At 35.0% G+C, this 27,396-nt stretch overlaps 1 protein-coding gene across 6 annotated transcripts in view; it reads left to right on the top strand.

Moving 5' to 3' along the window:
• LOC138699715 (CCA tRNA nucleotidyltransferase 1, mitochondrial) overlaps positions 1-27,269 on the top strand; it is a 31,930-nt gene extending 4,661 nt beyond the window's left edge. For 3 of the 6 annotated variants that reach the window (XM_069825806.1, XM_069825802.1, XM_069825805.1), the window contains exons 4-10: positions 1,282-1,399; positions 5,255-5,381; positions 6,023-6,216; positions 10,023-10,135; positions 14,284-14,387; positions 16,151-16,323; positions 19,199-19,573. In XM_069825806.1, coding sequence (XP_069681907.1) covers positions 1,282-1,399; positions 5,255-5,381; positions 6,023-6,216; positions 10,023-10,135; positions 14,284-14,387; positions 16,151-16,323; positions 19,199-19,335 — 966 coding nt within the window. In that variant the 3' untranslated portion in view covers positions 19,336-19,573. Of the gene's footprint in view, positions 1-1,281; positions 1,400-5,254; positions 5,382-6,022; positions 6,217-10,022; positions 10,136-14,283; positions 14,388-16,150; positions 16,324-19,198; positions 19,574-19,892; positions 20,509-20,599 lie in introns of those variants that run through there. The other 3 variants (XR_011332064.1, XM_069825803.1, XM_069825804.1) reach the window with 3 other exon arrangements.
• The last annotated feature ends 127 nt before the right edge of the window (positions 27,270-27,396 follow it).

Here is a 27,396-nt window from a genome sequence, read left to right as displayed (position 1 = left end):
AGAGCTTTCAGAAATGATTCAATGAGAGAAGTCGAGATAAAAGTGCAGTACAGACACTTCAAATATGACAGGGAATCTATTGAAATTGGTCCACGATCTGGAAAGCCTTTAACAAGCAAAATAACCGAAAATGTTAAACAACTGCGAGCTGCAATCAACGAAAATCGGCAATTGACAGTGGGAGGATTAAAAGAAGGTCTGGGGATTCCACAGTCTCTAGTTACATAAATTTTGATGATATGAAATATGCGGCAGCAAAACTCGTTCTTTCACTCCTGTCACAAGGGTAGACAGAATTCACATTTCTGCAGATTTTTTTTTTGGGTGGGGTGGAGTGCAGTACATCACATTATTCAGATCTGTCGGCTCCCTTACTGTCCCTGCGACTCTGGATTTTCTTAAAACTAAAATTGCTGCTAAATAGGAAATTGTAGGCTGATCAAAGAAATAAAAGCACAAGTTTATAATTGTCTGTTAGTATTTTCAAGGGTATGAGTTTTCGATTAACAGGGAGATATGACAAAATTTTTTATTCTGATGTGGAATTATGGAACTCGTAATACATTGGGTCCTGTCTCACTGCAGACTTCAGGGAAACGAAAATGCAGACTTGTTGGCAGAAAGAGGTATCAGAATTAAACAGATCAAGAAACCGCCATTGTTTTACTTTGCAATCGACTACATTATTAACATAAAATTTAAACATGAATTAAAGCAGATCAACCTCACCTTATGCAAGGGAAAACTTTGGAGAACGCTATTGGACTACAAATCACCAGAATCTGAGGGACCAAGAAGAAATGCTATGGCAGTATTCCGATCATCCTCAAGACATGACTTTCTGGCCACTCATCTGCATTGGATCTCCATCGTTCCTTCTCCAGAGTGTGTTTTGTGTTGTGAAAGTGGCTCAGTTATGAATAAATATATTTTTAAGTGTGCGAAGTTAAAGGACTGTCCACAGGATTTAACATCATTGTATTGGGAAGCAAGAAGACAAATTACATTGTATCAAATGCCTGGACATTAAATAAATAAATAAATAATAATGAATATTGGTTTTTTATTTTTTGTTCTTAAGTTACAGTTCAGAAAAACAACTGCCTATTCTGTCATTTATTTAATAGGAATTGTTTTGAACAACGTTAGTTGTGTTTTAATTTAGAAGATATATTTCTGTAATTTAGTTAAATTATTTTTTTAAATGGTCTTTGTTATGAAATGTAATAGTGAATCATCCTTGCAACTTTCTATATGTGTGATATGCCACATTTGTCATAGGTAACAACGTTACGAATTGATGTGAGGACAGATGGCAGACATGCTGATGTGGAGTTCACAACTGATTGGAAACTGGATGCAAATAGACGAGATCTCACTATTAACTCCATGTTTCTTGGTAAATTGCCTTTCTTTTAAGTCATTCATTACATTTTGCTACAAAATATTTTTACTCTGATCCCTCAAACTAGGAAATAGTTATTTTAGTGTGATAATAGTTCTTTATTCATTTATTTATTGTCTAATTACTTGTTACATGGTGTGATATAAAACACATCACAAATGCATAAAAATTCTCAGCACGTGTAAAATATGTATAATAAAGTAGTTCGAAAGTTTCTCACCTCCTACCACATTTTACCACCAAACCTTATTTATCATTACTAGATCCCAGATATTTAAAATTTCTAGGCCTATATATGTAGCAAAGAGAAAAACAAAGATGTTCGTAAATTGCACAAAAATGATTCTTACTTCGAAGCTCTAAGTTACATATTTTGATGTATGTTAAATATTTCACGTACTGGTATTTTGAAGAATATTACCTGATTTTGGGGGGGGGGGGGAACCTCTATCTTCTCAATTAATATGCATTTGGGAAATGTTTGTACTGTCTTTCCCTCTGTCTCTAGTGCATGTGCCAGTCAAACTATTTTTTTTTTACGCCGGACTAGATTCATATTCTGACAAAGAATGGACATCTGTTTGCCATGTTGCTAGTTTGTATATTCCTTAGAGAGTAACAGCAGTAAATAAGCTTTTGTAAGGAAAAAAATCCCAGGCCTACTATGTATTGCTTCTTAAATGCATTTAATTGTTAATTGTACCTTCAAAGAATCAAGCTACGATTTATATAATTAAATTTGCATAAAAGTGATTTGTTTATTCTTGTTTTGTTCATTTTATATTGTTTTGTTCTATTTTGTGGGCTTAGAGTTTTGTTTTCTTTTTCTTGCATATGCATACTCGTACCCATAATGTAAGGTAGATAGAAACAATTCTATAAATATTACAATGAAATAAATGTGACAATCAATAGGTCTCACAGAGTCAAGTGTTAAGCTCTCTTTTCTTACTTCAGTGTAAAATAAATCCATTCAGTAAAGCTTAGATTTTTAGGTTACATATTTTTTTTAAATTTATTGCATATTTATCTACATATTTTGCCTAAATATTTAATGGACAGTATCAAAATGACAATAGAAGAAAAAGCACTGATTCAATATGAAAAACTTATCAGATTACCAGGAAACAATTGGCATTCATACAGTCCTCTCTGTAGATTGAAAACTCAAAAAAGTTTCATATCCATGGTTCAAGAATTAAAACAGAAAATGAATATCCCGAATTTAAAAGAAAACTTACAAATTAAACCAAACCCTTTAACTCTATTAAATATAGAATATAATCTAAATTTAACAGAAGAAATACTGAAATCAGAAGTAAACACTGAAATACTGAAACAATTGTCTTTAGAGACAATTAATATTAGGTGCCCTCCACAAAACTGGCTTCATTTATACACTGACGGATCCTTGATCTCCAGAGAACAAGGTGCCGGTGCAGGTGTTATGTGCTGTCTCTTCTCACTTTATAGATCACTTGGATATGGAACAACAAGTTTTGATGGAGAAATCATTGCAATAAGTGAATGTCTCAGGAATCTTCTATGCCACATCAATAAATTTAGGAATGCAGTTATATTGTCAGACTCCAAAGCAGCTATTCTATCAATCGTCTCTAAACACACACCTTCATCTCAAACAGCAGAAATAACTAAAATGCTCTCTCAATTAATATCACTCAATAAAAGAATTGTATTCCAATGGATACCATCCCATTGTGGAATCCTGGGAAACGAGAATACAGATGCTTTAGCAAAGAAGGGCAGCACTGCTACTTACAGACCTGTTACTAAATCTATGTATTACTCTGTGAAGAGATTTATTAACTTTACATACTTAGACTTCAACAAACAAAATTTGATAACACAATCCCAAGGGAAAAAATGGAACTCTCTGTATCAAAATCCACAGTTAATTCCAGATTTACCACGAAAATCGTCTGTAGCTGCATTTAGATTGGCAACAGGCCATGATTGTTTGGCCAAACACCTGCATAGAATTGGAATATATCAGTCCCCTAACTGCCCATTGTGCAACTCAAACTAAGAAATGGATTCGGAACACCTCAAAATCTGTGCTTCATTGGCTGGTAATGATAATATCTTTGAAAAATATTGGAGTGCAAGAGGTCAAATGACTTCATTGTCAAACGCCTGGCATTAGAAAACAACAACAACATATTTAATGGACATATTTCTTATTTTAATATTACATAAAATCCAGGCTCTGTTATTACTTTAAAATATGCGTGCTTTCTGGCAGTCTGATACATTAACGTGAACATCCCTTCTGACAGTATCACTTGCAACAATTTATATTCACATTATTATAATACCATTGTGTGAATAAGAAGCATTATTTTTCATAATTTGTCCATGCAGTGGCACCTTTTCATCATTTAGAAGTAGATCAAACTATAAAATTGGATATTCCCATAATCTTCAGAAATACACGTGTCTGAAGTCCTTTCTATTGGCTGCAAGATCAACTACCTCCTTATGTCACCTAGAACGCGATATTAATTAGTTCTCAGTTTGGAAGAAAACCTGTTACATGTATTCTAAGTATTAATGGGAAACTCGCTGTTTTTTTCTAAACATGAGGAGAAAATAATACGATACAGTATTTGAAACAGTTGGAAAACTGTTTAAGACTGTCACGGAAGAATGTGTTTTGTATGCAAAGTCATTAGGAGACCATTGGCAATTGAGCATGATGACATAAGATTATGTAATTGTGCATCACCATTCAAGACTAACCCAAACAAAGAGATGGAAATGGCGATCAGTCAATCCGTTTGTAACAGTTTACTTCTTGTGCTGCATTACAGTACAGTAGTAATAGTATAATGGCTAGCCTTTTTCCAGTAATTCAGGTTTAAACATAATAAGCTCGTAAGGGAAAACCCTTTAGAAACAGTCTTTTATCTGACATGGATGCTTCATAATGTAAATACATTCCTGTAAAAATTCCACATGCATTGCATGCTTTATGTTAGGTTGTTACCTTAAAATGATTGTCTGTTATATCATGTCATCTGTCATTTCTCCGCACATGTTGATACATCCCTCATTTTCTAGTGTGAACATAGGACCAATCAGCAGTTGGGGTGCAAAAGGATTTTGAGTAATGTTTGCTGATATGCGGAGTGTTCTTGTTTGGAATGAAGACTATGTTACAGCTAAAATGAAGCCAAAGTGGAATAAAAATGTAGAAATAACTGTTGTACTTAGGAAATTCTTATCTGAATTCTCTACCATATTTCTCACAATATCCCACTTCCTTTTGTAACAATTTTAGTTTGGTATTGTTTACTGAATTATTCTGGAGTAAGATGACAAGTATCAAAGAACTTGGTGTAAAAGTAGAAAATCCAGAACATTTCAGTTCCATAGATCCATGGTCAGACACTTAATTTGGAGTAAAACAAATGAAGGGTACATGGGAATAACGATCAAGGTCCATTTTAGAAAGTTTAGAGAAAAACTAATTTTAAAGTTTAATTACTTAATACTTTGTTATGTGTGTATTTAATAGAAATTGACGTAGTGGAATGTCAAGAACGATGATTTCTTATTACTAGCTAGACCACATGATAGTACTTCGTTTCCACTATAAGATACCATTATTAACTCAATTTCGATTTTTTATGGACCTTGATCGTTTTTCCTGTGTACCCTTCAAATAGGTTATGCTGTATCCTGTTTATCTCTCTCATTCCTTTTATTTTTATAACAGACTGATTCAAGGAAAGATAAATAGGCATTGTTGGTTTTTCTGAATTGTTTTTCTGTTTAGCTTCCCAATAGTCTTGCTTTTGATATATTGAACACTCACATAAATTACAGGTCTAGATGGGACTGTTTATGACTACTTTGGTGGCTACCAGGATCTATTGCAGAGAAAATTAATTTTTGTTGGGGATGCCAGTACTCGGATACAAGAGGACTACTTAAGGATACTTAGATACTTCAGGTATATATATCTTAGATTATTTTATTATGATGTACATATGATATTTCCGCACAGGAATTCTGCGTTATATGATGAAGGATAGATAAAACAATGAAAAATTCTCTCCGGCACCGAGACTCGAACCCAGGTTTTCAGCTCTGCTTGCTGATGCTTTATCTACAAGCCACACCGGATTCCAGCACTGATGCTGGATAAAATCCCTTGAGTTTAAGTTCTACCTCTCAGTTTTCCCTTTGGTGGCCTTTTCTCATATACTGCTCATCCCATCGGATCCCAGTGACTTTGTCACTCGTAATGAATGCACCTCTGTACATAGTGCGTTGGACATTGTGACACAGTACAGTTTTGTTTGCAGTTTTCTTGGGAAAGATAAATGTGGTAGCTTCCTGTTGCTTTCCATACACCACTGTCTCTTTCGCATCTTAAAAGATTCCAGGGGGCCCTAGTTTGGAGGTGAGGAGAGTGGATTTGACTAATTAGGTCCTCCGAACTTCATTGAAATTGACCACAGGGGTTAGATATCAGTTCTATCAGGGTTTTTGAACCTATCAGAGACTGGAAAATCCCAATTAGCCTTTGCCCCCTGTATTACATTATGGATAAATTAATTGTACATAATTGAAGTTAATATTAAATTGCAGGTTCTATGGTCGCATTGCAGAACATGCAAATTGTCATGAAGAGAGAACTCTGCAGGCCATCAAAGAAAACGTTGATGGACTGAGTGGAATATCAGGGGAACGCATATGGTCTGAGTTAGAGAGAATTCTGAGAGGAAACTTTGCAGGAGATATTATGAAGATAATGCTATCTCTTGGAATAGGTCCCCACATTGGTAAGTTTCCCATCAAAGACAATAAACATCAATAATAAAAAAAAAATAAACGTAATTTTGTATATTTATTGAGAAATTTAGATGGAAAAGATGTTTCATAAAAGACTGTATTGTATTATTTTATGTATACATGATAAGGATTAATAATTCTGATCAGCGATTTAAATAAAGTGTTATGGAATACCTGTTATTCATTGTGTCTACTTCCCTAGTGAACATCTTTAGGAGATTTTTAATTAATCTTGTTTCTGTTTAGTAACTTTTTTTTTTTTCAGCCTTTTAATTTCTTTTCTCAAGTTCCTATACTTTATTTGCCTTTACTTTATTCTTTTATTTAATTCTGTGATGCGGCTGACGTGGAAACATTTTGACCACAAATTCAGATGGCTTGGATTTAATTTCGGATAGAGAAATAGTTTTATATATATATATATATATATATATATATATATATATATATATATATGTATATATGGGCGGGATTGTGTTTCTTGCCTGAATCCTGATACTTCAGACATAAAATAATGATGATGACGTTGGTGAGAATAAGGATGAAGATATGACAGTAACAGTAATGATGATGTTTAGCCTTTATATTATATTAATGTGTACAAACATAACTTGTGGGTATGATGCTTTGTTTTGTAGTTCGTTTCCAGTGCTCAGCCATTTTACAATTAAGCTTTATGCCGTGTTGCAATCTAGTAGTGTTAAATTATATTACTATTGTTATAACATTGATGACCGCAACTATGATGATAACTGGTGTCGATAATGTTTAGCCTTTACTTTCATTTTTACAGACGTGCTTAGTAATTAGTACATAAGCTTCAGAGTGGTTGTGATGCTTGGTAGGTTTCCAATGCTCATCATAAGATGTGAAATGCATTTACTTTATATGGTTTTAGTTTTGGGAGATTTATTTGCTTCGTGAGCAGATGGAATTTACATGCTGGTGTGAAGTGTTAAAGAAGACATTAATTAGTTTGGATACCTTTTTAGAAAAACTCCAGTCTCATGTAACTTTTCTTTAGTCAAAACTCGATCTTTTGTTTTTCTTTCGCTCAGAAAGGTTACTGTAGCATTCAGTTCATTCACCAACATTTATGCAGAGTGATTCATATAAAACTAATGATTTTCTTTATTCATTCATTTGAACAGGAATACATCGAAATGCTTCATTTACCTTTCAAATTACATGGGAATTCTTGGAGTTTCATTCATGCCACGTGGGAGCTTTAGGTGTTTATCATGAGATGGCACAGTGAAGCTGTTTTGCAATGTGGGAGTTCTTGGAGTTGCAACTTGCAGCTTATTCATTGTCGTTTCACGCGCCATTCTTTATCATTGTCATTCAAGATGCAGTACACACTACAGCAACGGTTTATTCCTTGTCAAAAACTACTGGATAACGAACTCGGTCATAGTGACTCAAAGGGCATACTAGAGGAATTTGGTGTTCTCGATCGTCCAGCCAGGAACAGATACTGGTATTGGAACGCAAATTGAAAACAACTGAACATCTTGTGAGTGAAACTGGCAAGCAACGTCCATCTACACTTCCTGCGGTTGCTGTGGACATTCGGGAGCAACTGCAGCAGTCACCCCGTAAGTCTTTAAGGCATCTGTCGCAGGAGTCCGAGTACTCGTACTCGATGTGTCAGAGAGCTGTGAAGAAGACTAGCTTAAAGCAGTGTAGGTTGATGTCTGTTCATGAGCTGCTTGAGTCAGATAAGGCTAAAAGAGTGGAATATTGTCGCTGATTCCAGATGACCATTATTCAAAATCTTGTCCATTACATGGTTCACAGACGAGGCATCGTTTCACTTATACGGTTACGTAAACTCACAGAACACACGCATTTGGGTCGCACAACATCCACATTTCATTCATGAAACGTCTATGCACCATTGAAAGTCGGAGTTTGGTGCGCACTATCAGCAGAGAGAATAGTGGGTCCAATTTTTTTCGACAGAAAAGTAACACCGCACAGTAGCGATGCATTTTCATGGAATTCATTGAGCAACTGAATGTTATTGAGCTGCGTAAGGGGTACTTTCAACAGGACAGTGCCACTTGTCATATGTCACATGAGTTCATGGCGCTGATCCAAAGTTTCTTTGACTACCGCATCATCTTCAGGAAATTGTGGCCACCAAGATCACCGGACTTGACCTCACCAGACTTTTTCCTGTGTGGTTATCTATACACACTCAAACGATATGAAGGGGAATATCACACGCGAAATCAATGGTATTGACAACGCAATGCTCCAGCAAATGGCCAGAAACATGAAACAACATGTTCAGCTATGCCTTAAGGCGGACGAAGCACATAATGTAAAGGTAAAGTAATTTCCCAGAGATTCTGTACATTTAAGACGCAATATAACATTACTAGCATCCTTCTTGTTAAAATAAACACATAATTAAAATCATGAGTTTTATATGAATCACTCTGTATAATATAGGGCATTCAGCTCGGCCCCTGGCCAGGAGCACATGCATCACACATACTTGCAGGACCGGCATAGGCTGTTGACTGCATCATTATCGATCCATAACTTTGCTTCATATTTCACTCATATAACTTTGATTAATAATGGCATGCACACACTTATATTTTTATTCCATAATGAATATTATTGCTGAAACTGATGAGAAAGAGGAAAAGGAATTGGCTGGGTCACTGGTTGAGAAGAAACTGTGTTCTGAAGGATGCACTGGAAGGAATGGTGAACGGGAGAAGAGTTCGGGGCAGATGGTAGACGAAATTAAAATATATGGGGTCATACGCAGAGACAAAGAGGAAAGCAGAAAATAGGAAAGACTGGAGAATGCTGGGTTTGCAGTGAAAGACCTGCCCTTGGGCAGAACACAATGAATGAATGAGTAGGCCTACTATGAGTACTAACCTTTGTTATAGTTGTTAAAACGGTGTTCACCTGCATGTATGTATTTTCGTAATCCTTGCAATTTCTCTTGTTGTTTTATCTAAGTTAGTCTATAGTGTGGGGTTTATTCCTTTATACTATGTTTTATGTTTTTTTTTTTTTCTGGGAGGGTGTGATTAACAATTTCATTGAAAGATACCAAGAATGTGTGAATGAAGATGAACATAATGTTGAACAACTCCTGTAACAGAGGTTAGTACTTATTATGAAATAAAAATATAATTATGCGCGTGCTGTTTATTAATCAAAGATATGTGAGCAAAATACGCAAGAGGTTATGGATCGACAATGATGCAGCCTGCACCTGTAATGCAAGGAAGTCTGTGCTTATTTCCGGTCAAGAGCCAAACTGAATACTCTGTAGCAAGGAACTTGAACATCAGTAAATTTGCGAATAGATTCAAGCCATAGTTGCAAGAAAGAATGATTCTTTGATTAAACAAACCAATAAACACACGCTGTTCAATGGTAGTGCTATCACAACTAATTAGGATGACACATTCTCACTCACCTGAATCATAGAACAAAGAAATGAGTTGCTATAAGTTAAGAAGTCCATTATTTTGATGTGCAAGTGATTACCATTTTGCAGGACCAAAATGAAAATAGTAACAATAATCATAGCTGCTGATGACAGACTTCTAACAGTATTATAGCATGTCAGTTGGCTTTTATAATAAATATCTGTATTTTAAAATTGTGTAATTGGCTATTTATTAATTTTTACACCTTGGGAGGTGAAAATTGTACTTCTTGGAAAAGGTGTTTTTACAACGTGGTTTGTAATGGATAAATATTTTAAAATGAAATCAAATTTTCATGAATCTCATTTAAGTTATTATCATTGTTTTAGGACTTCCAGTGGAACCTAACCTAATCGAGTTTGATAGAGTGTGGAATCAACAGCATGTTGATAGACTGCATCCAATTACATTGCTTGTTGCCTTATTGAGGAACCAGGAAGAGGTACATTTTTAATTTGAACTTAAAGTATTATGTGCACATGGAACCCATTTCTTCGTTAAAGTCCGTAATTATTTTGCTTTTAGTAGTATATCTTTTTATTGTTCAATTGCGACACTGTTATAAATAAGCAGTTCAATAAGTAATGCACATAATTTTTTTTTTCTCGGCTGCCTTTCATTGGAAAGTAACGAAAGTTTATACACATCATCTTTAAAGCTTCCTGCATTTCATCATATAGTTTCGCCGTTTTCCGTTAGATGACTCTGATGTAGTATAGTTTTAAAATGGCGACTGCACGTTAAACATGTGTAAAACAGAGAGCTGTGATTGAATTTCTCTTTGAGGAGCAGGAAACCATTGCAAACATTCAGACACTGACAACATGTCTATGGGGATCAAGCAGTGGATAGGAGTACCGTCAGTCATTGGGTTAGCAGAGTGTCAGTGACAGAACGAGGTAAAGTAAGACTGTCAGATCTTTCACGCTCAGGACGGCCACATGTTGCTATAACACGGAGACAGTTGAAAGCACCGATAAGTTTACATCAAGACTCTGAAGAAATTGAAGAGATGATCTAAGTTTGTTCGTCCCCATAAAAATGTCAACAAAATTCTCCTTCTCCGTGACAATGTGAGACCACACAAAGCGTGCACACACGTCAAGAAATCATAAAACTTGGGTGCTGTTCTTCCTCATCTGCCATACAGTCCGGATCATGCACCATCTGACTTTCATTTGTTTGGTCCCCTGAAGATGTGATCCATGGGAAGTGATATGACGACAATGAGCAGGTCATTAGGAGACGTCAGGAGGTGGCTGAGGGGAAGACCAGCTGAATGGTACCGAGATGTCATACATACTCTCAACATCTAGTTTGTATAGAGCCATAGATTTGAATGGAGACTACGTGGAAAAATAGGTATTTGTAGCCAGTTAATTGGGGAATAATGTGGTATATTTGGATTTGTAATAAAACAAACTTTGAATCAGAAAATAAATGATGTGCATTACTTATTGAACCTCCTAGTGCATAGAAGAAACGTGTAGATTTTGGTGCCTTACTTGTTAAAAATGATGAATAGAATGACACTAAAAATACTTCAAATTCGTAAATAGGAAAAAGATAAAAAAACTATTTATTCATTGTAATATTAAGAATTTACATTAAACAGGTAACATTCTGAACCTTTGCTTATGTATATGCTTCATGCATTTAACAATTGAGAAATTTTCTTTTTTCTGATATTCTGCATAGCATATATTTTTTCATAACCAATGTGTTGTTGAGTGATGCACTTTTATTTGTTTGTTTTTGCAGTGCACATTTTATGGAAAAGTATTAGACTATCAACTTTGGTTGTACAGCTGCTCATAATTGAGAAATATATGAGTATAATATGTTGTTGTTCAAATGCCTAGACATTTGACAACGAAGCCATGTGTCCTATGATTGTAATATTTACCTGTCTTAAAAATTATCTTAACTTCTAGTTGCTTTGAGCGTGCTGGAAACATTCTGAATGAATGCACATAAATAAATAAAATGCACATTTCACAATGGAAATAAAATATGTTTGTATACACTGAAAACTGATAAGAGTTACCATGAACATCAATTTGCAAATAGACCCTACTTGCTGCTGAAACAAAAGCTACCCTATTCTATCTCAACCTTTAATGCATAGTCGCAGTAAAACACTAGAAATGTGGATTTTACTCCCACACAGGTAAAATGGTTACTAAGTTCATTTAAAGCCTATGTACATTATATACATTATCTTCTCAGTCTGACAGTTGTGTGGTGAAAAATATTATGTTCGTGACTAAAATCAAACCGAAATGCTTAAAAATCGCCAAATAATGACGCAAAGCTAGAAAACGTGGCTTAAAAATCCAAAACAAAAAGAAAATTCAAAATATGATCTATAAAATAATATATATTCCTACAGTCTTAGGACCATGAACACACAGCATTTATGTGTATATAAACATTATCTGTGATCTGTCAGCAAAAAGATAACATCTTATCAACATTCAGGTGTTTGTACTAGTATTAGCAGTAGGTGTTACATCCATTTGTTGCGACAATAATACATGTAAAATATAACCGAATTTTGCAAGTTATTAGAGCACCATTAATACCACTGGTTTAGTAGCACTGCAAGAATGTGTGATTAAGAGAAAAATCTATACACTTGAATTTCATCAAGATCAGTGTGTAGGGGACATTTCGTGTTACGTTCAGTGCCAGTAGTTCATATGACAACTACCACTAGCAGCAATCAAAATAACTTTGCTAAACATACTATACTGTAGACTGTACATTAGACAAAAAGTAATAATACTTTCAGATTCAAGGGCAGCAGTAGAAACCATTGTCAGTTATAAAAATAAATTAAGACACATCCCAAACGAAATAAGTTGATTGGTAAATGCTATAATAACTATAAATATGTCAGTACATTGGATACCTGTACATATTGGCATTTTAGAAAACAAAAAAGCAGGGAATCCATTGCTGTGGAGTAATTGTTAGTGTGTCTGATTGTAAAATGAGCTAGCCTTGGTTTTAGATCCTGGTTGGGACAAGTTATCTGGTTGAGGTTTTTTCCGGGATTTTTTTTTCAACCCATTAAGAGCAAATACTAATTTTTGGCAACGGACCATGGACTCATTTTGCTGTCATTATAACCTTCATTTTCACTCAAATGATAGATAACCATCACAGTTGATAAAGGGTCCTAAAATAAACCAGCTACCATATTCTCTCGGATAGTCTGTCTACTCAAATAAGGCATGCAACCCACTTTTCAAAGGGGGAAAAGAAAAAAAAAAGTAAAACTTTCAACTAATGTTCAGTTAACAATACATTTTAAATAAATTTTTATCCTGGAATAGGACACATTTCAAACCCATCCTATGTGCACACACTGCATGCATATCAGTTGTCTTGCTTAGTCTACATTTACACAATATCTTGCAACATTAATAGCATGTGTCAGTAAATTAACTACCTTTATTTTGTATCATAATATGGTTATAATAATTACTTGTCATTACTATTAACTTCTTCATTCTGCGCCGTTTTCGTCATCACCATCATGTTTGTCGCCCAGCCAGTCGTCTTCACTTCCACTTCTCCATTCACAATCGTCCTCTGTTCCATCCAGTTGTTGAGAGATGCTACACTTTTTGAAGGGAGCGATATGCATGCCCATCCATTGAAAATATGATATGCACAAACTATACACTTATCACACTCGAACTTGTACTGCTAATTCAAATGCCATTTAACAAAGTTCAGAATTGTAAGATAATGGCATGACTATTTAGGAATTGCACGGGAGGAAAATCGAGCATTGTTGCTAACTTGCTTGTCAGTTTCATTTTGAATAAGCGGTGCACCCATATTTTTTGCTATTATATTTCGGAAAAAAAGTGCACAGGGTATTCGAGAAAATACAGTATAGCCTATGGTAAAAAAAAAAAAATAATAAGAAGAAGCGGAGGAGCTAATATAAAAACAGATATTGGAAATCCTCAAACAAATCCATAACATCAAAAATCATTTAAAAAATGGCAAACGCAAGGAAATAGAAGAACAACAATTAACAAATAAGAGATGCAAGGGCACAGATAGTAAAACTGACATACTGCACATGTCAGAAAAAAACAGTCATATACAGAACTGCCTTGTTGAACATGCACACAGAATAAATTGTCCATTCATAGACAAGTGCGTGATCTGTGGAGACCAAGAGGCAGTACTTAGCAGAGATCATCAACAGAAATGTACAAAACACATATTAACACAATTTATTCATTTATTTATAGTTTTCTGCCCAAAGGCAGGTCCTTCACTGCAAACCCAGCATTCTCCAGGACTTTACTGGGAAGCAAGGGGAAAATGATGTAAATGAACAATCCCAGTGTCCTTGCAAAACAACAACAACAACAACAACCTACTACTCATATTTGTTTTATATGTTCTGTCTATATTGTATTAGTAATCATATCAAGTACCAGTATATAACACATTTACAGTAATATGTAACAAATAAAATTTAATTATATTTTTATTTTCTGCCTAGATGAAATGTACGTAATATTTCGTATAATATATTTTATATTTTCTTTCCTTTCTCAGATGATGAAGTTCCATGCTCGTGTGAAGTTATCAGCATACCAAAGGGATTTGGGGTTGTTTGTAATAGAGCATCGACAAGAAAAGCTTTCTGTGAATTCTTTATTGTAAGTATAGCTGATTATGCATGGGTATCTAATTTTTAAAATTCACATTTTCTACCTAAATTCTTTGCATACAACAGTGCAATTTTCCAAAAAATATTGAGAAAAACTTTCTCATGATTATGTCATTGAATTGTTGGCATGCTTTGGACTTATCTATTAGCTTTATACAGCATAATGCCTTTCGTGTGATTAATTTATGAGCAAGAAGTTAATTAGGTCTCGAAGTCAGTTTCGTCCGTCTTCTTGGAAGGAGGATTCAGTGGAAGAATAATTTTGTAAATTAAAAGCACTGTGCCAGAAACAAACATGTTCGAAGAGAATATTTTATAATAAACTTCATTTTTTTCCTTGTTTCCCAATAGAGACCTAATATTTCTTTCTTTTTCTGTGTAGTTTTTTTGTAAGTTAGGAGATGGTCTTTGTTGAGGATATTTGTCTCGCTGCATATTATACATCTTGAGTCTATGTATCCCACCCTATGAAGGTGTTTGGATAAGTAGCAAGAGGCAGAATGCAGCTTTAGTGATTTTCTTGGTATTGTCAAAATAGGAGACTGAAGCTGAATATTTTTCTGTTTAATTTTTTGTTTTATCATTTCCTGTGTTTTTAATTTTGGTTTACTGTGTATGCCCTGAATTTTCGCAGCTAACTTTTGTTTCCTGGAAAGTTTGCACATTATTTTTGCTCCTTTTTTGGCAAGCATATGTGCCATTTCATTTCTCATAATGCCAGAATGGGCTGGAATTGATTATAGCATATTTTATTGTAATTTTGATTTTAGGACTTTGATCGTTGATTGATTGACATGTATTATAGTGGTTGGTAGAGTGATAATTGGATAGGGTTTCGATTGCGGCTTTGGAATCTATTAATACAGTATGACAACAGTGTCTGCCTATAAAAGTGTTTTTGAAAGCTTTTTCAATTGTAATTTCTTCTCCAATATTAGTTGCATATGGTCCTAAAGGTATGTAGTGAGATAATAATTGACAGTATACTCCTGCCAGCCAGCCATCTGTGTATATTTGTAAACATTCATTTTGTGAGTACCATTCTTCTAAAGTTTGAAATGCTCTCGATTGCTGAAGTTTATAAAATTCACATAATAGTGTCTTCTTCTTCTTCATCATCATCTTCTTCTTCTTCTTCTTCTTCTTCTTCTTCTTCCTCAGTGAGGGTGTAGACATCTACTAAAGACTATAGGTACAAATGGCCCATTGTGCTTCTCATGAACTAGAAATTGATCCATGAAACCACAATGGGTGACGAGCTTCACACGTGTTTCCTAAGATGTTGATGTCTGATGTGGCCTAAACTTCGACAATCCAGCAGAATGTGAGATGATGACTCAACATCCATTCCACATTTCCTACAAATTAGGTCATCTGTAAGATCCAGTATAAGAAAATGTTTATTTAGATGGCAGTATCCAGTCAGAAGTCTCATAGCCTGTCATAAGGTTCTCCTTTTCAGAACTGGGAGTTGTTCAGCTAAATTAGCTGTTGGTTCTTCAGTAAGGAGATTGGCCTCATATATCTGCATCAGACAAGAAACAATTGTTCGCAGCATCATAATACTTTCTCTTTGTATATCATATAATGATGAAGTAAAAACGTTTCTCTCTTTGAGTTAAATCTATTGTTGCCATTTCATTATGATTTTTTAAAATGAATATGAACATGTTAAATGTAAGGTAGTAGTAATTGTATGAATAATGCTCGTAAATGGTAAATTAAGTTTATAAATATTTTTTTCATTTTCAGGCCATACCAGTTGTTGGTTGTTAACAGTAAAGGGAAAGTTTCTGATACAAGGGAATGGGTAATTGAGGTGCTGAAATACAGAGGGGACATTTCCCTGCGCAATGAATTTGAACTGTGGAATATGCCCAAATTTCCTCTAAGTGGTAACATTTTGAAGGAAAGAGGTGTTCAAGGTGAGACAACATGAAAAGAAACGTGATTTTACTGTATAAGTTTAACAATCTGAATTTCTCATCCATTTTTCTCAATTTATGCTTCAAATGAACCTGAATTATTGAAAACTACACATTACTGAATAACTCTGTAATTTTACTCTGTATATATAACTGCTACTTACGGGAAGAGTATTGTAGTATTTTCAGTTTCAAATCTTGGAATTGACACATCACGTGAAAGTATTTATATAATAATGAAAAACAAATGTTTGCTACGAGATAGATGAAGCATGACCAACTACAGATAACAGCCAGAAACTTATAGAGATAGCTGCACAGCATGAGCTATTACTATGATTCTTATATAGAAATCGTCTGACTTACAGTGTCATCAGGTCGACTTTTCTCATACCCTATGCTGTATTAGTAACATGCGTTACAAGAGCATTATGTTGAAGTTTTCATGTTCGAGGAAAAGTTTGAAAAAGTGAAACGTAGTTGAGCTTTTTTAATTTCCGAGAATTGAAAGAAAACATACCACTCGTGTATCGTACATTATTTTGTGCGAAGATCGTTTATTACATACCTGAAAGAGGAATTTCTAATTAGTTGCAATGAAATCTCCATCTTGGTTTCTGTTCAATGACGGCAAATTTGCAAAACAAAAATATCTATCTTCAACATTGTTGCTTTAAAATGTTTTCTGTGTTTACTATACTCCAGCAGGCCTTGATATACGTTTGTTCCCCCCCCCCCCCCAGTCTATAAATGCGAACTTAAAACAAACGGTAAGGTTATGTAATGATTTATTTTTCATTTTAGTATTTTAACAATATTATTTATATAACATATTGCAGTAATAACATCGGCAAGTTTGTTGATTTTTTCACAGCTTCCTTAATGTTACTTGCATCACGAATGCAGTAACTTTAGTGGAGTTGTAGAGTTTACTTAATTTTTGCAAATATTTAAAAACAATAATTAACAGTGCAATTTAGGTGAAATTGCAGTGGTAAGTTTCCAATTTATAATTATTACTATATTGAACATCTTTAAAAATAACATGTTAAAAGCCTAAAGCAGTAAAATCAATATGCCACTTAAGCGGTAAGAAGAGGGAAATTGTTATGTGTGTTAGGTTGGGAATACTGAATGTGGAATTTTAAACTTTCCACCGATTGGTTTTGTGCAGAAACCAAGCAAATACGCACGATCTCTCACAAAATATATTCCCCTACTATAGCCTTGAACTCAACACACAGTTAACATCGTACACTGCATTTATTTGATAGTAGTGCTGTGTTGTAGGGGTAAACCGACTTCAGTCGCATCTGGTAGTATTTAATATTGCAATACCCCTATTCATTTTAGAGTAATTTACATTTCACCATTAATTTTTTCTCAGCTCAAAAACTTAACTGAAACATTGTACACGCCTATAACAACTAAAGTGTCCTTCATTGCTGTATTATCTGCCTGTAGTTTTTCTGGGAAGACAATCTCAACTGTAATTATTGTTAAACTGTATTGTAGAAATTGCATGAGAACCAAAATATTTCGACATGGAGGCTGTATCTGTAGTTAGGCCACTTTTTGTAATAGTTTCCCCATTTCTTCAACCATTTAAAAATGAATGAAGAAGTGGAGTCATTTTTCTTCAGAATTATTAAATGGTTTGTCAAATTATTATTAAATATACTTGAAAATTTTGATTTTATGTTGACCACAGTCCATCATTGCAAAATTATCCCATAACCACATGGTATGTACTGATAGGAATAGATACCAACATTACCACATTTAAAAATTCGAGATCTTAATTTTGAGTGTCTTAGAAGAAATATTTTTCTAACGAATACTTATTTACGGAAATGCCTATTAATTACTCCAAATGGTACTCCATTTTGGTTCACAAGGGAACTGTCAATGAGTTAATATCGAAATTTCCCAAAGAATTGTATGCATTCGCATTCACACCCATATATACACAGCAGATAAATATAAAAGAGTTAGCTTACTGTACTAGCTGTAAGGGTGCAAAAACTTCCTTGGAGTGTTTAATTAAGAAACAAGTACTTGGAGAAAGTAGTTCGATTGGAAACGACTGTGAATGCACTCTACTTACCTAAGTATAGTTGGGGGCTACTACATTTTTCTGTAATCTTTTATTTAAGTTTTAATTTCGCAACCTTATAGTTAGTCATTTCATTCATTCAGTGTTCTGCCCAAGGGCAGGTCTTTCACTACAAACCCAGCTTTCTCCATCTTTCCTATTTCCTGCCTTCCTCTTCGTCTCCTCATATGATCCTTATATCTGAATGTCGTCTATAATCTGATATCTTCTTCTACAGTTAGTACGGGCAGCTAATTGTTTGTATTTTTCATGTCTGCTTTGGACATCTAACAATGTGTGACCCACATCTGTGGAGTAATGACTAGTGTGTCAGGCCGCGAAACCAGGTGGCCTGGGTTCGAATTCCTGTCGAGATAAGTTACGTGGTTGAAGTTTTTTCCAGGGTTTTCCCTCAACCCAATATGAGCAAATGCTGAGTAACTATCGGTGCTGAACCCCGGACTCATTTCACGGCATTATCATCTTCACTTCATTCAGACGCTAAATAACCAGAGATGTTGATACAGTGTCGTAAAATAACCCAATTAAAAAAAAGAATGTGCGCAGTTTGACAGAAGGTTTCTACATGAGCTTATTAACAGTACCGCTATCAGTTTAGCTCCCTTGTCAGTGAAGTGGAATGCATATTGCAGTTTGGAATCTTACCATTCAAGTTTCTTGTAGAAACAGTTTTGACATATTACTGTGCATGTAATGGAAATATTAACATATTTTACTGCTTTTCTTATGGAACGATGATCTTCTGATTAATCTTTTCAGGAGGTAAAATAATGGGCTCTGTGATTCAGAAACTGAAACAGACTTGGGCTGAAAGTAACTTCACCCTCTCTTCTGAAGACCTACTGAAAATGCTTCCGGATATTCTCAGTGAGTTGGATGTAAAACCAAAGAGATAATTTGGAGGTTTGTCTGAGTTTTGTATTATGTAACAATTTGTAACAATATGCTTATTTCATATTACATAGTGTGATATGAATTATTATTGTCTTATTTGAACATTATTATTTATTATGTATGTGAGTTTGATTTTTGTTACATTCCTAGTTACCTCGGTTCTTTCAGTGTTTTGCAGTGTTTGAACAAATGACATGTGATGAATGTGTACAATTAAACTTGATTTTCATAGATACTCTACGTTGGATTTGTTTTACTGTGTTTAACCAATTTAGGAACTTGATTATAAATATATATATATATATATATATATATATATATATATATATATATATATTACATTAATATATTAATCAAATGAAAACTAAAACCATATGTCTACATCAGAGCTGCTCAAATGGTGCACAATGCACGTGCCATCTGTTGTGTCACTGTACACTGCACAGTGCACTCACGGAATCTCCTCCAAGCACGAGTGGGAGTAAGGTTGTAGCTGTGGCTGGTAGATCGCGTGTTGCCTTGTTTTGAAACGATTTTTGAATGGGAGATTCTATTTCAGAATTTGTGAAAACTTGCCCACAGCCAATTTTGCAGGGCCCTAATTGAGTTATAGATTTTGCATTTTGTGTTGGTATAACTGATCACCTCAATACACTAAATGTGAGCATGCAGGGCAAAACCCATCTAACAACAGACGTGATAGACGCCTCCAAAAAGAAGTTTCTTTTCTGAGAAAGCCAGCTTTCAAAAGAAAATACTGCACACTTCTCGGATTTAGGTAAGGAAACGTAATTTATTCACGTCTAATACATCCCATTGTCTGAGCACTGGGAAAGGAAATAGAAAATAGTTGCTTCACTTAAAAGAGAATTCTTATCTTTCATCTTGATTCTGTTCTATTGCTTACCCTTAATACAGTTTTTTTTTTTTGCACTTTATTTCTAATTTAACAATATTTAGGAGCAATTGTTGAACATGCTCTAAAGACAGTTTGCTTTAGTTGGCCAGAATCTGTATGAGCGGTGCACAGTTTCAAGGGTGCCATTCTTGAAAAGTTCAGTATAAGCTTTCAGGTTAATTTCACATTCATTATGATTATTTATTTTTACGTTATTATTATTATTATTATTATTATTATTATTATTATTATTATTATTATTATTATTATTATTATTATTATTATTATTACTTTAACTGTTATTATCTACAAAAAACATAATTCATGTCTGTAGGCCTATATTTCTAATCTTGAAACTTGTCTTTCAGGACACCACCAGGCTGTGCTCCATGTTTCGATGTCTTTGTGAGACCAATTTCGCTAAACGCAGAAGATAGTCCCAGAGCATTTGCAATTTATTATAACTCCTTGATTTACAGTTCAATACTCGGCAATGGGACATATTTTATGCAGTGCGAAATTTGCCTGCAATTTATTATACTTTCTCCATCGAGAAGCAGCCAAAGTCTTGTCCATGTTCGGGTTCACTTATGTATGTGAAAGGTTTTTCTCCATGTTTAAAAATATTAAACTAAGACTGCGATTGGGTATGTCAGACACAAACTGGAAATATATTTTAATACTATCTGTCAGTCGAACAATTATCCCTGATATTATTAACATTATTTTAAGACCACAAAAACGTGAATAAATAAGAAAGTGCTTGTTATCTTGTTCAGTTTTGTTGTTCAAAATGTGCCGTATGCAAAATACACATACAATCCCATGTGCAGTAGCGGCTGGTGGTCAAAATATCGGCCTACTGTAGGCTTACACTTACAGTATATGTATTTATCTTAATTTGAGTCTCGCCTAGTGACGAAATATGAAGTCCATACGACATTCCTTCCTACTGCAGAACTTGTCAATTACCCTGGTATTAAACCCTCCATCTTGGACATCATACCCTTTTCTGTTGACAGTATTGCAAGAGCAGTGAGACGATCCTGGGACATAGTGTTCCTTAAAAATCGTTTTTATGCGTTTCAAGCAAGAAAAACATCTTTCTGGTTCAGCAGTGGTCATTGGTGTTGTAACCAAAATATTTAACAACTTCGTTACTTCACAGAATGGATCCTGTAAATTGTTGGAGACTATGTATTGTAACAATTGAACAGACATTTATATTTTGGAAGTCGGGTTTTCCATATAGAACTCCAAGTTGTCTTTAACACTCTTTTGTTCAGTATAGTATAGCTGTTGACAGCAACTTCAAGTTCGCGTTCACGATAATTATACGAAAAATTCTAAAAAATTTTGCTGTTTAACAATTTTGTTGCGTCTAGGTAGCTTAAAGACTGGAAACGGTGAGTAGCTTCCTGAATTATACAATCACATACTTCCTTGGCTTCAATTTTCTGGGATTCCATTTTCCGTCACTTGCTAGCTGATTCAGGAGGAACCTCATAGGCCTACAGGTAGATGGCAGCAGCAGTCTGATATTTGAATTACAAAATACATTGTAAATAGTTCCGAGTTCTTCCACAAACAAGCATTCTTTCGTTACGCTTTACTTTTGCAATCTCCATGCTGTGTTGTGCTGAAGCAGACTACAGCACTTTCCGGCGTAAAAATAGCCAATCAGAGCAGTGATTTCAGCTTTGCACATGTGCATAAATGTCTACATTCTCATACGAAGTTCAGAGTAGCACAACGAATCCCTTGAGGCACCAAAGAGCGAAGACTAAACACTCGATAATGCGTCATGAATATAACACGGGAAATTGTCAAATGACAGATCAGATACTATGGTATTACAAAAACATTATTTGAGCAAAAATTATCAGTGTGCTGTAGCACCATAGCACATAGGGACGGGCCGCCCCTGCCCATATGTACCACGCACTGCTACAGAGGCAGTGTAGAGTGAGACAGAGTGGTGGAGAAAGACAGAGATAGTGTGGCAGTAAGTAGTGTGAGGGATTCAATCCCAACACAAGCAGTTCTGCATAATGCACTGTTCCCTGATCTACTTGATTCTGCATGTTGTTCACGTAACTTTTCCATTACTTATATTTTCGATATAGATCGATATTTTATGATTCTGTTTTTATGGATTTTTAAACCTTTAACAGTACATGCAAAATTACATCCTATAGATCAGTGGTCATCAGCACAGTGCACCATCAGGCTAGCGTCTCTTATCTGCGGATAAGAGAGGCACTAGCGTGCATCTCTGGCTGCTGGTGGATATGCTTTCTACTGCTGGTGGATATGCTTTCTACCTCTCCCTTCTGCACGATATTGCGATACACTTCTTACCCATTACCCATTTCAGCGAGTTCTTACGACCACTGCTATAGATCCTTAAATAAACGAAGAATTATTTCCAAAGTAAGAAACAGCTTTTAAAATGGAACGAATTTCCCAAGGTGGAATTGAAAATAAAATTAATATATTAAAGTTTGTCTCAATTTTTTGAGTCAAGATACACTATCAGATATATCAACGGGTTTTTAAGAATAATCCATTCATGTTGTTATTTTTATTGTTATTTCATATACAATAATTAGAAGATTATTTTATTGCGTTCTTTTATTACAATAGCATAAAATTGAAGGAATTAGATTGTATTGTTTGTATGCAGGTTACACATCTGAATCTTCATAACTGTAACTTCAAGAATGTGGTACAATATTTGATCAGATCCTGAGAAGCACAAAGCAAGACGTAGCATGGCATTTAACGTGTTATATAGTGATAGTTTGGCTGACCCTATCTTGCTTCAATTTAATATTAATTTATGGAGAGCACTATGTTTTTGAAAAATAATTTCTGAAAGAATCAAATGCATCTCTAGAAGTCGATACTTCTTTTGAATGAAAGATGATATTTTAATAATAAAAATCTAAGCATATGTCAGTCTTAAGTTTTAATACACTATCCAGAACATAAGGAAAATACGTTATTTTATTGCAGACGTTTCACTAATGACAAGAGAAGTTACGTGATTTTGAACACAGATTAAGGCATTTTTTTTTTACTTCATTGTTTCTCAGAAACTTCAATAGCACATTGTAATTAAGCAATCTATGAAGATACTAATAATCATCATTAGGGGTCCGAAACTCTTCATTTGAATGGATAACTTGCAGTAACTTATTATTTTGAAAAATTGTATCATGGAATTCACTACATGTGCAACTGAAAAATCTGGTTAATAGTAGGTGTTCAGTGTTTCAATCCTGAGCCGAGTTTTCTCAGCAGTCCAGAAATTATTCATTGCTGAGAACACTTTCTCAGTGGATGCATTTGTAGCTGGAACATTCAAGGTAATCTCTGCAATATCACATACATGCATGAAAGGAATACATTTTTCCTAGAAATGTGTAAATATTTCAACCCATCTTAAATCTACCCTCATATGAAAAATGTTCTATCCTTCGACTTTTTTGTGAGTGGTGTATGCTTGTACATTTCAAATTTCATCAAAGGGATAAGAGTAATTTATTTGCTTTCCTAAGCATGTGTGTTTTTTTTAATGTTTTATTTAACAACGCTCGCAACTGCAGAGGTTATATCAGCGTCGCTGGATGTGCCGGAATTTTGTCCCACAGGAGTTCTTTTACATGCCAGTAAATCTACTGACATGAGCCTGTCGCATTTAAGCACACTTAAATGCCATCGACCTGACCCGGGATCGAACCCGCAACCTTGGGCATAGAAGGCCAGCACTATACCAACTTGCCAACCAGGTCGACCCTAAGTATGTGTCAATATAGTTTAAGCTATATTGAACATCTCATTCAGTCACTGGATTAAGTCCAAATCAAAACAGCAGTTTCATTGAAGAGAAACTCTAAATATATAAACTTTTTTTAAAATATGAAATACATACCAAACCATATGCTTAAAGAATTTTTAGTTTTGATCGGACTAAAAGCTATAAAACCATAGTTTCATCTGTCATTTAATTTTTGTTTAAGTTTTATAAATTGTACTGAACCTACGATAGAAACATGTTAACCTTCAAGCAAATGAATAAAATAATTAAAAACTGCTGCCTCACTGTGTATGAAATGAGGCATATTTCAAACTAAGGACCATCAAAAAACATTTTGACAGTGGGACATCTGTCTTGTTTTTCTAAGATTTCAAAAACAACTTAAAATTTATTATGTTTAAATTATGTTAAATACAAGAATGAGGTTTGTTGCATAACAATCAGTAACACTTCCAGTTTTTATTTTAGTATGCACAGCAGCCATGGTGCTGGTGCAGTGTTAAGGAAAATGACTGCTTTCACAGGTCCAGAGAAAGCAGGCTGTGTGTTAAAATTCCATGAAACTTAAGTCCATGACTGTACAGCGATGGTTCTATACTACCCATGAGAAGCCGGCACCAACAAGGAAATCAGTTTACCAGTGGCACAAATCCTACATTGAAACTGGTTATTTGTGTAAGAAGAAACACACAGGAAGACCACCTAACCTTGAACATGTGGGTCACATTCAACAAGTGTTCCAACGTAGCTCACAAAAATCAACAGGACAAGTGGGTGATGTTTCTCATTTCACAGTTTGGAGGATGTTACACAAGAGATTGTTAACCAAACTGTAAAAGTTCCAGTTGTTACAGCAGTTGCAGCCTGGCGATAGACAACTGCAGCGAAGCTTTTGTGTTAATATGCTGAACCGACTTCAGATGGATGATTTTCTGCTGCATAGAATTGTGTTTAGTGACAAAACTATCCTTCACACCTCAGGCAAGTGAATCACCATAACTTAGTTATATAGAGTTCCGAAAACCCACACAGAATTACCTAACATCAACAAGACAGTCTTAAATTCAGTGTGTTTTGTGCTGTTAGCCGAACTCAGATTTATGAACCATTTTTCTTCACAGAATCTTCTATCATTGGGATTGTCTATCTCGACATGTTGACAAACTTCCTCATTCCCCCGCTAGATGGCCACCATGTGATTTTTCCAACAAGACGCAGCTCCACTCCACTACCACAAGGAAGTCACGGATTTTCTGAATGAAACTTTTCCATAATGATGGATAGGACACGGTGAACACATTGCCTGGCCACTCAGGTTCCCAGACCTCACAACCTTCTTTACACCCCTGGACTTCTGCATTTGGAGCTTTGTAAAAGACAAAGTCTATGTGCCACCTATGCTGTAAAATATGGCATTTTTTATGAGTGTGGATGCATTCTTATGCTCATGATGAGAGTAGGCTTGTACTTGTGAATTAGCTTATTTTACCATCATATTGATTTTAACTCTCTGCATTTGGATTAGCATTTGTAATTGTGTTTGTATTTTGTATTTATATTTGTGGGTTGTAAGGGGTAGTGAAGTACATTTCCATCTATGACCTCTCCTACCCAAATCCCAACCCCACCTGCCTGTGGTGCAACCTGCTAGAGAACTAACGGGGCTCTGGGGACCGAGATGCAGCGGTATAACTGTTATATCTAATAATGGAGGAAATGCCATTATTAATTTAATTCCTCACCTATTATGGAGTTGAACGGTGGATTAACAACCCGCTTCGTAAAAAAAACATAGTTGTGGAACATTCACACTTAGCCTCGACTGTATTTATAAAGATCTGGACATAATAGCCTTAATAAAAAGTCGAAGACTACGTTGGCTTAGACACGTTCTATGACGTGATGAAGACTCTCTTCTACGAAAAGCTTTAGACTATTCTCTAAGATGTAAGAGACCTCTTGGTAGACCTCGTCTCCGTTGGCAGGACCAGGTATATGATAATCTTTGTACAGTGGGAGGACGACAAGAAGATGCAGAGAACAGAGATGAATGGCGATATATCGTGAATGAGGCTAAAAAGCAATTAGGTTTTGAAATTCCCTAAATTGATTGAATGATTTGTATTTGTATTTCGTATTTGTATCTTGTGTTTTGTGTTTGGTATTTTGTATGTGTACAGTAGTTGCAGAAAAAACCGGACCGACCCTTGTAGCTGATTTCAGAGCCTTGTTCACTCCAGAGCACATTAGGCTGGTAACTAAGACTTTCGTGGTTCGAATCCTGCCTGGGAAGGAAACTTTTTTTGTTCCTTATTCATATTTATTCCCAATACTTTTCTGTTGCTGGTAGAATTCATATTCTGGGAATAATAAGTTAATTCAGTAGTAAAATATCGCTGCAATCGAAAAGTATTGGGAATAAATTTGAGTAAGGAACAAAAAAAAGTTTCCTTCCCAGGCAGGATTCGAATCACGAAAGTCTTAGTTACCAGTCTATGGTGCTCTGGAGTGAACAAGGCTCTGAAATCAGCTACAAGGGGCGGTCCAGTTTTTTTCCCCACTACTGTACATCTATATGTGTGTGTACATATTATATATATATATATATATATATATATATATATATATATGCCACTAAGGAATTAGGTTAAGTAATCATTAGCTAGTATAAACCACAGAGTAAGCTTCCAGAGCCACCTCTTTAAGGAGGTCTTTGCCCTTCATGGGACACATTGGCTTGTTCATTTATTCATTGATTGATTGTAACAGCTAAAAAAACGAATAAGAAATGTCCTTTCTTTGGTGAATGAGGAGTTCCTGGGAAAAGTTTGGCAAGAACTAGAATTTCAATGGGATGTGTGTTGCATGACTGGCAGAAGCCACTTTGAACATTTGTAGATATGTATAAAAACTTCAAGTGTTGGTGTTTATTATACAACAAACCTAATTCATGCATTTCATGTAGTTTAGTCGAAATAAATATTTGAAGTTGTTTACTGAATTATGATACACGGTGTACTTCCACGAATTCACGGAATCCATGCAGTGCAACCTCATGCATTGCGTATATGAAACAAGTGTGAATATATTTTCTATATAACACTTTCTACACATTGGTAGATAGTCGATAGTTTGTTTGCATTTATTAACTATGTGTGGAGAACAATCTGTACCTACAACTGGTTTGCTTAAAAAATACAGAACAATATTGTGTACATTCTTTTGTCTTTTTTTTTTTAACCTCTGAAGTCGCAGTTTGCATCATCAGCATATAAACCTACAACTTCACTTTCAATTTTGTAATCATTTAATGTTTTAAGGATGTGAGAGGTCACATTCTCA

The sequence above is a fragment of the Periplaneta americana genome, chromosome 5 (assembly GCF_040183065.1).
Source record: "Periplaneta americana isolate PAMFEO1 chromosome 5, P.americana_PAMFEO1_priV1, whole genome shotgun sequence".
Lineage (NCBI taxonomy): Eukaryota > Metazoa > Arthropoda > Insecta > Blattodea > Blattidae > Periplaneta > Periplaneta americana.
Note: the sequence above shows the minus strand (reverse complement) of the source record. Positions and strands in the feature narration are given on the sequence as shown.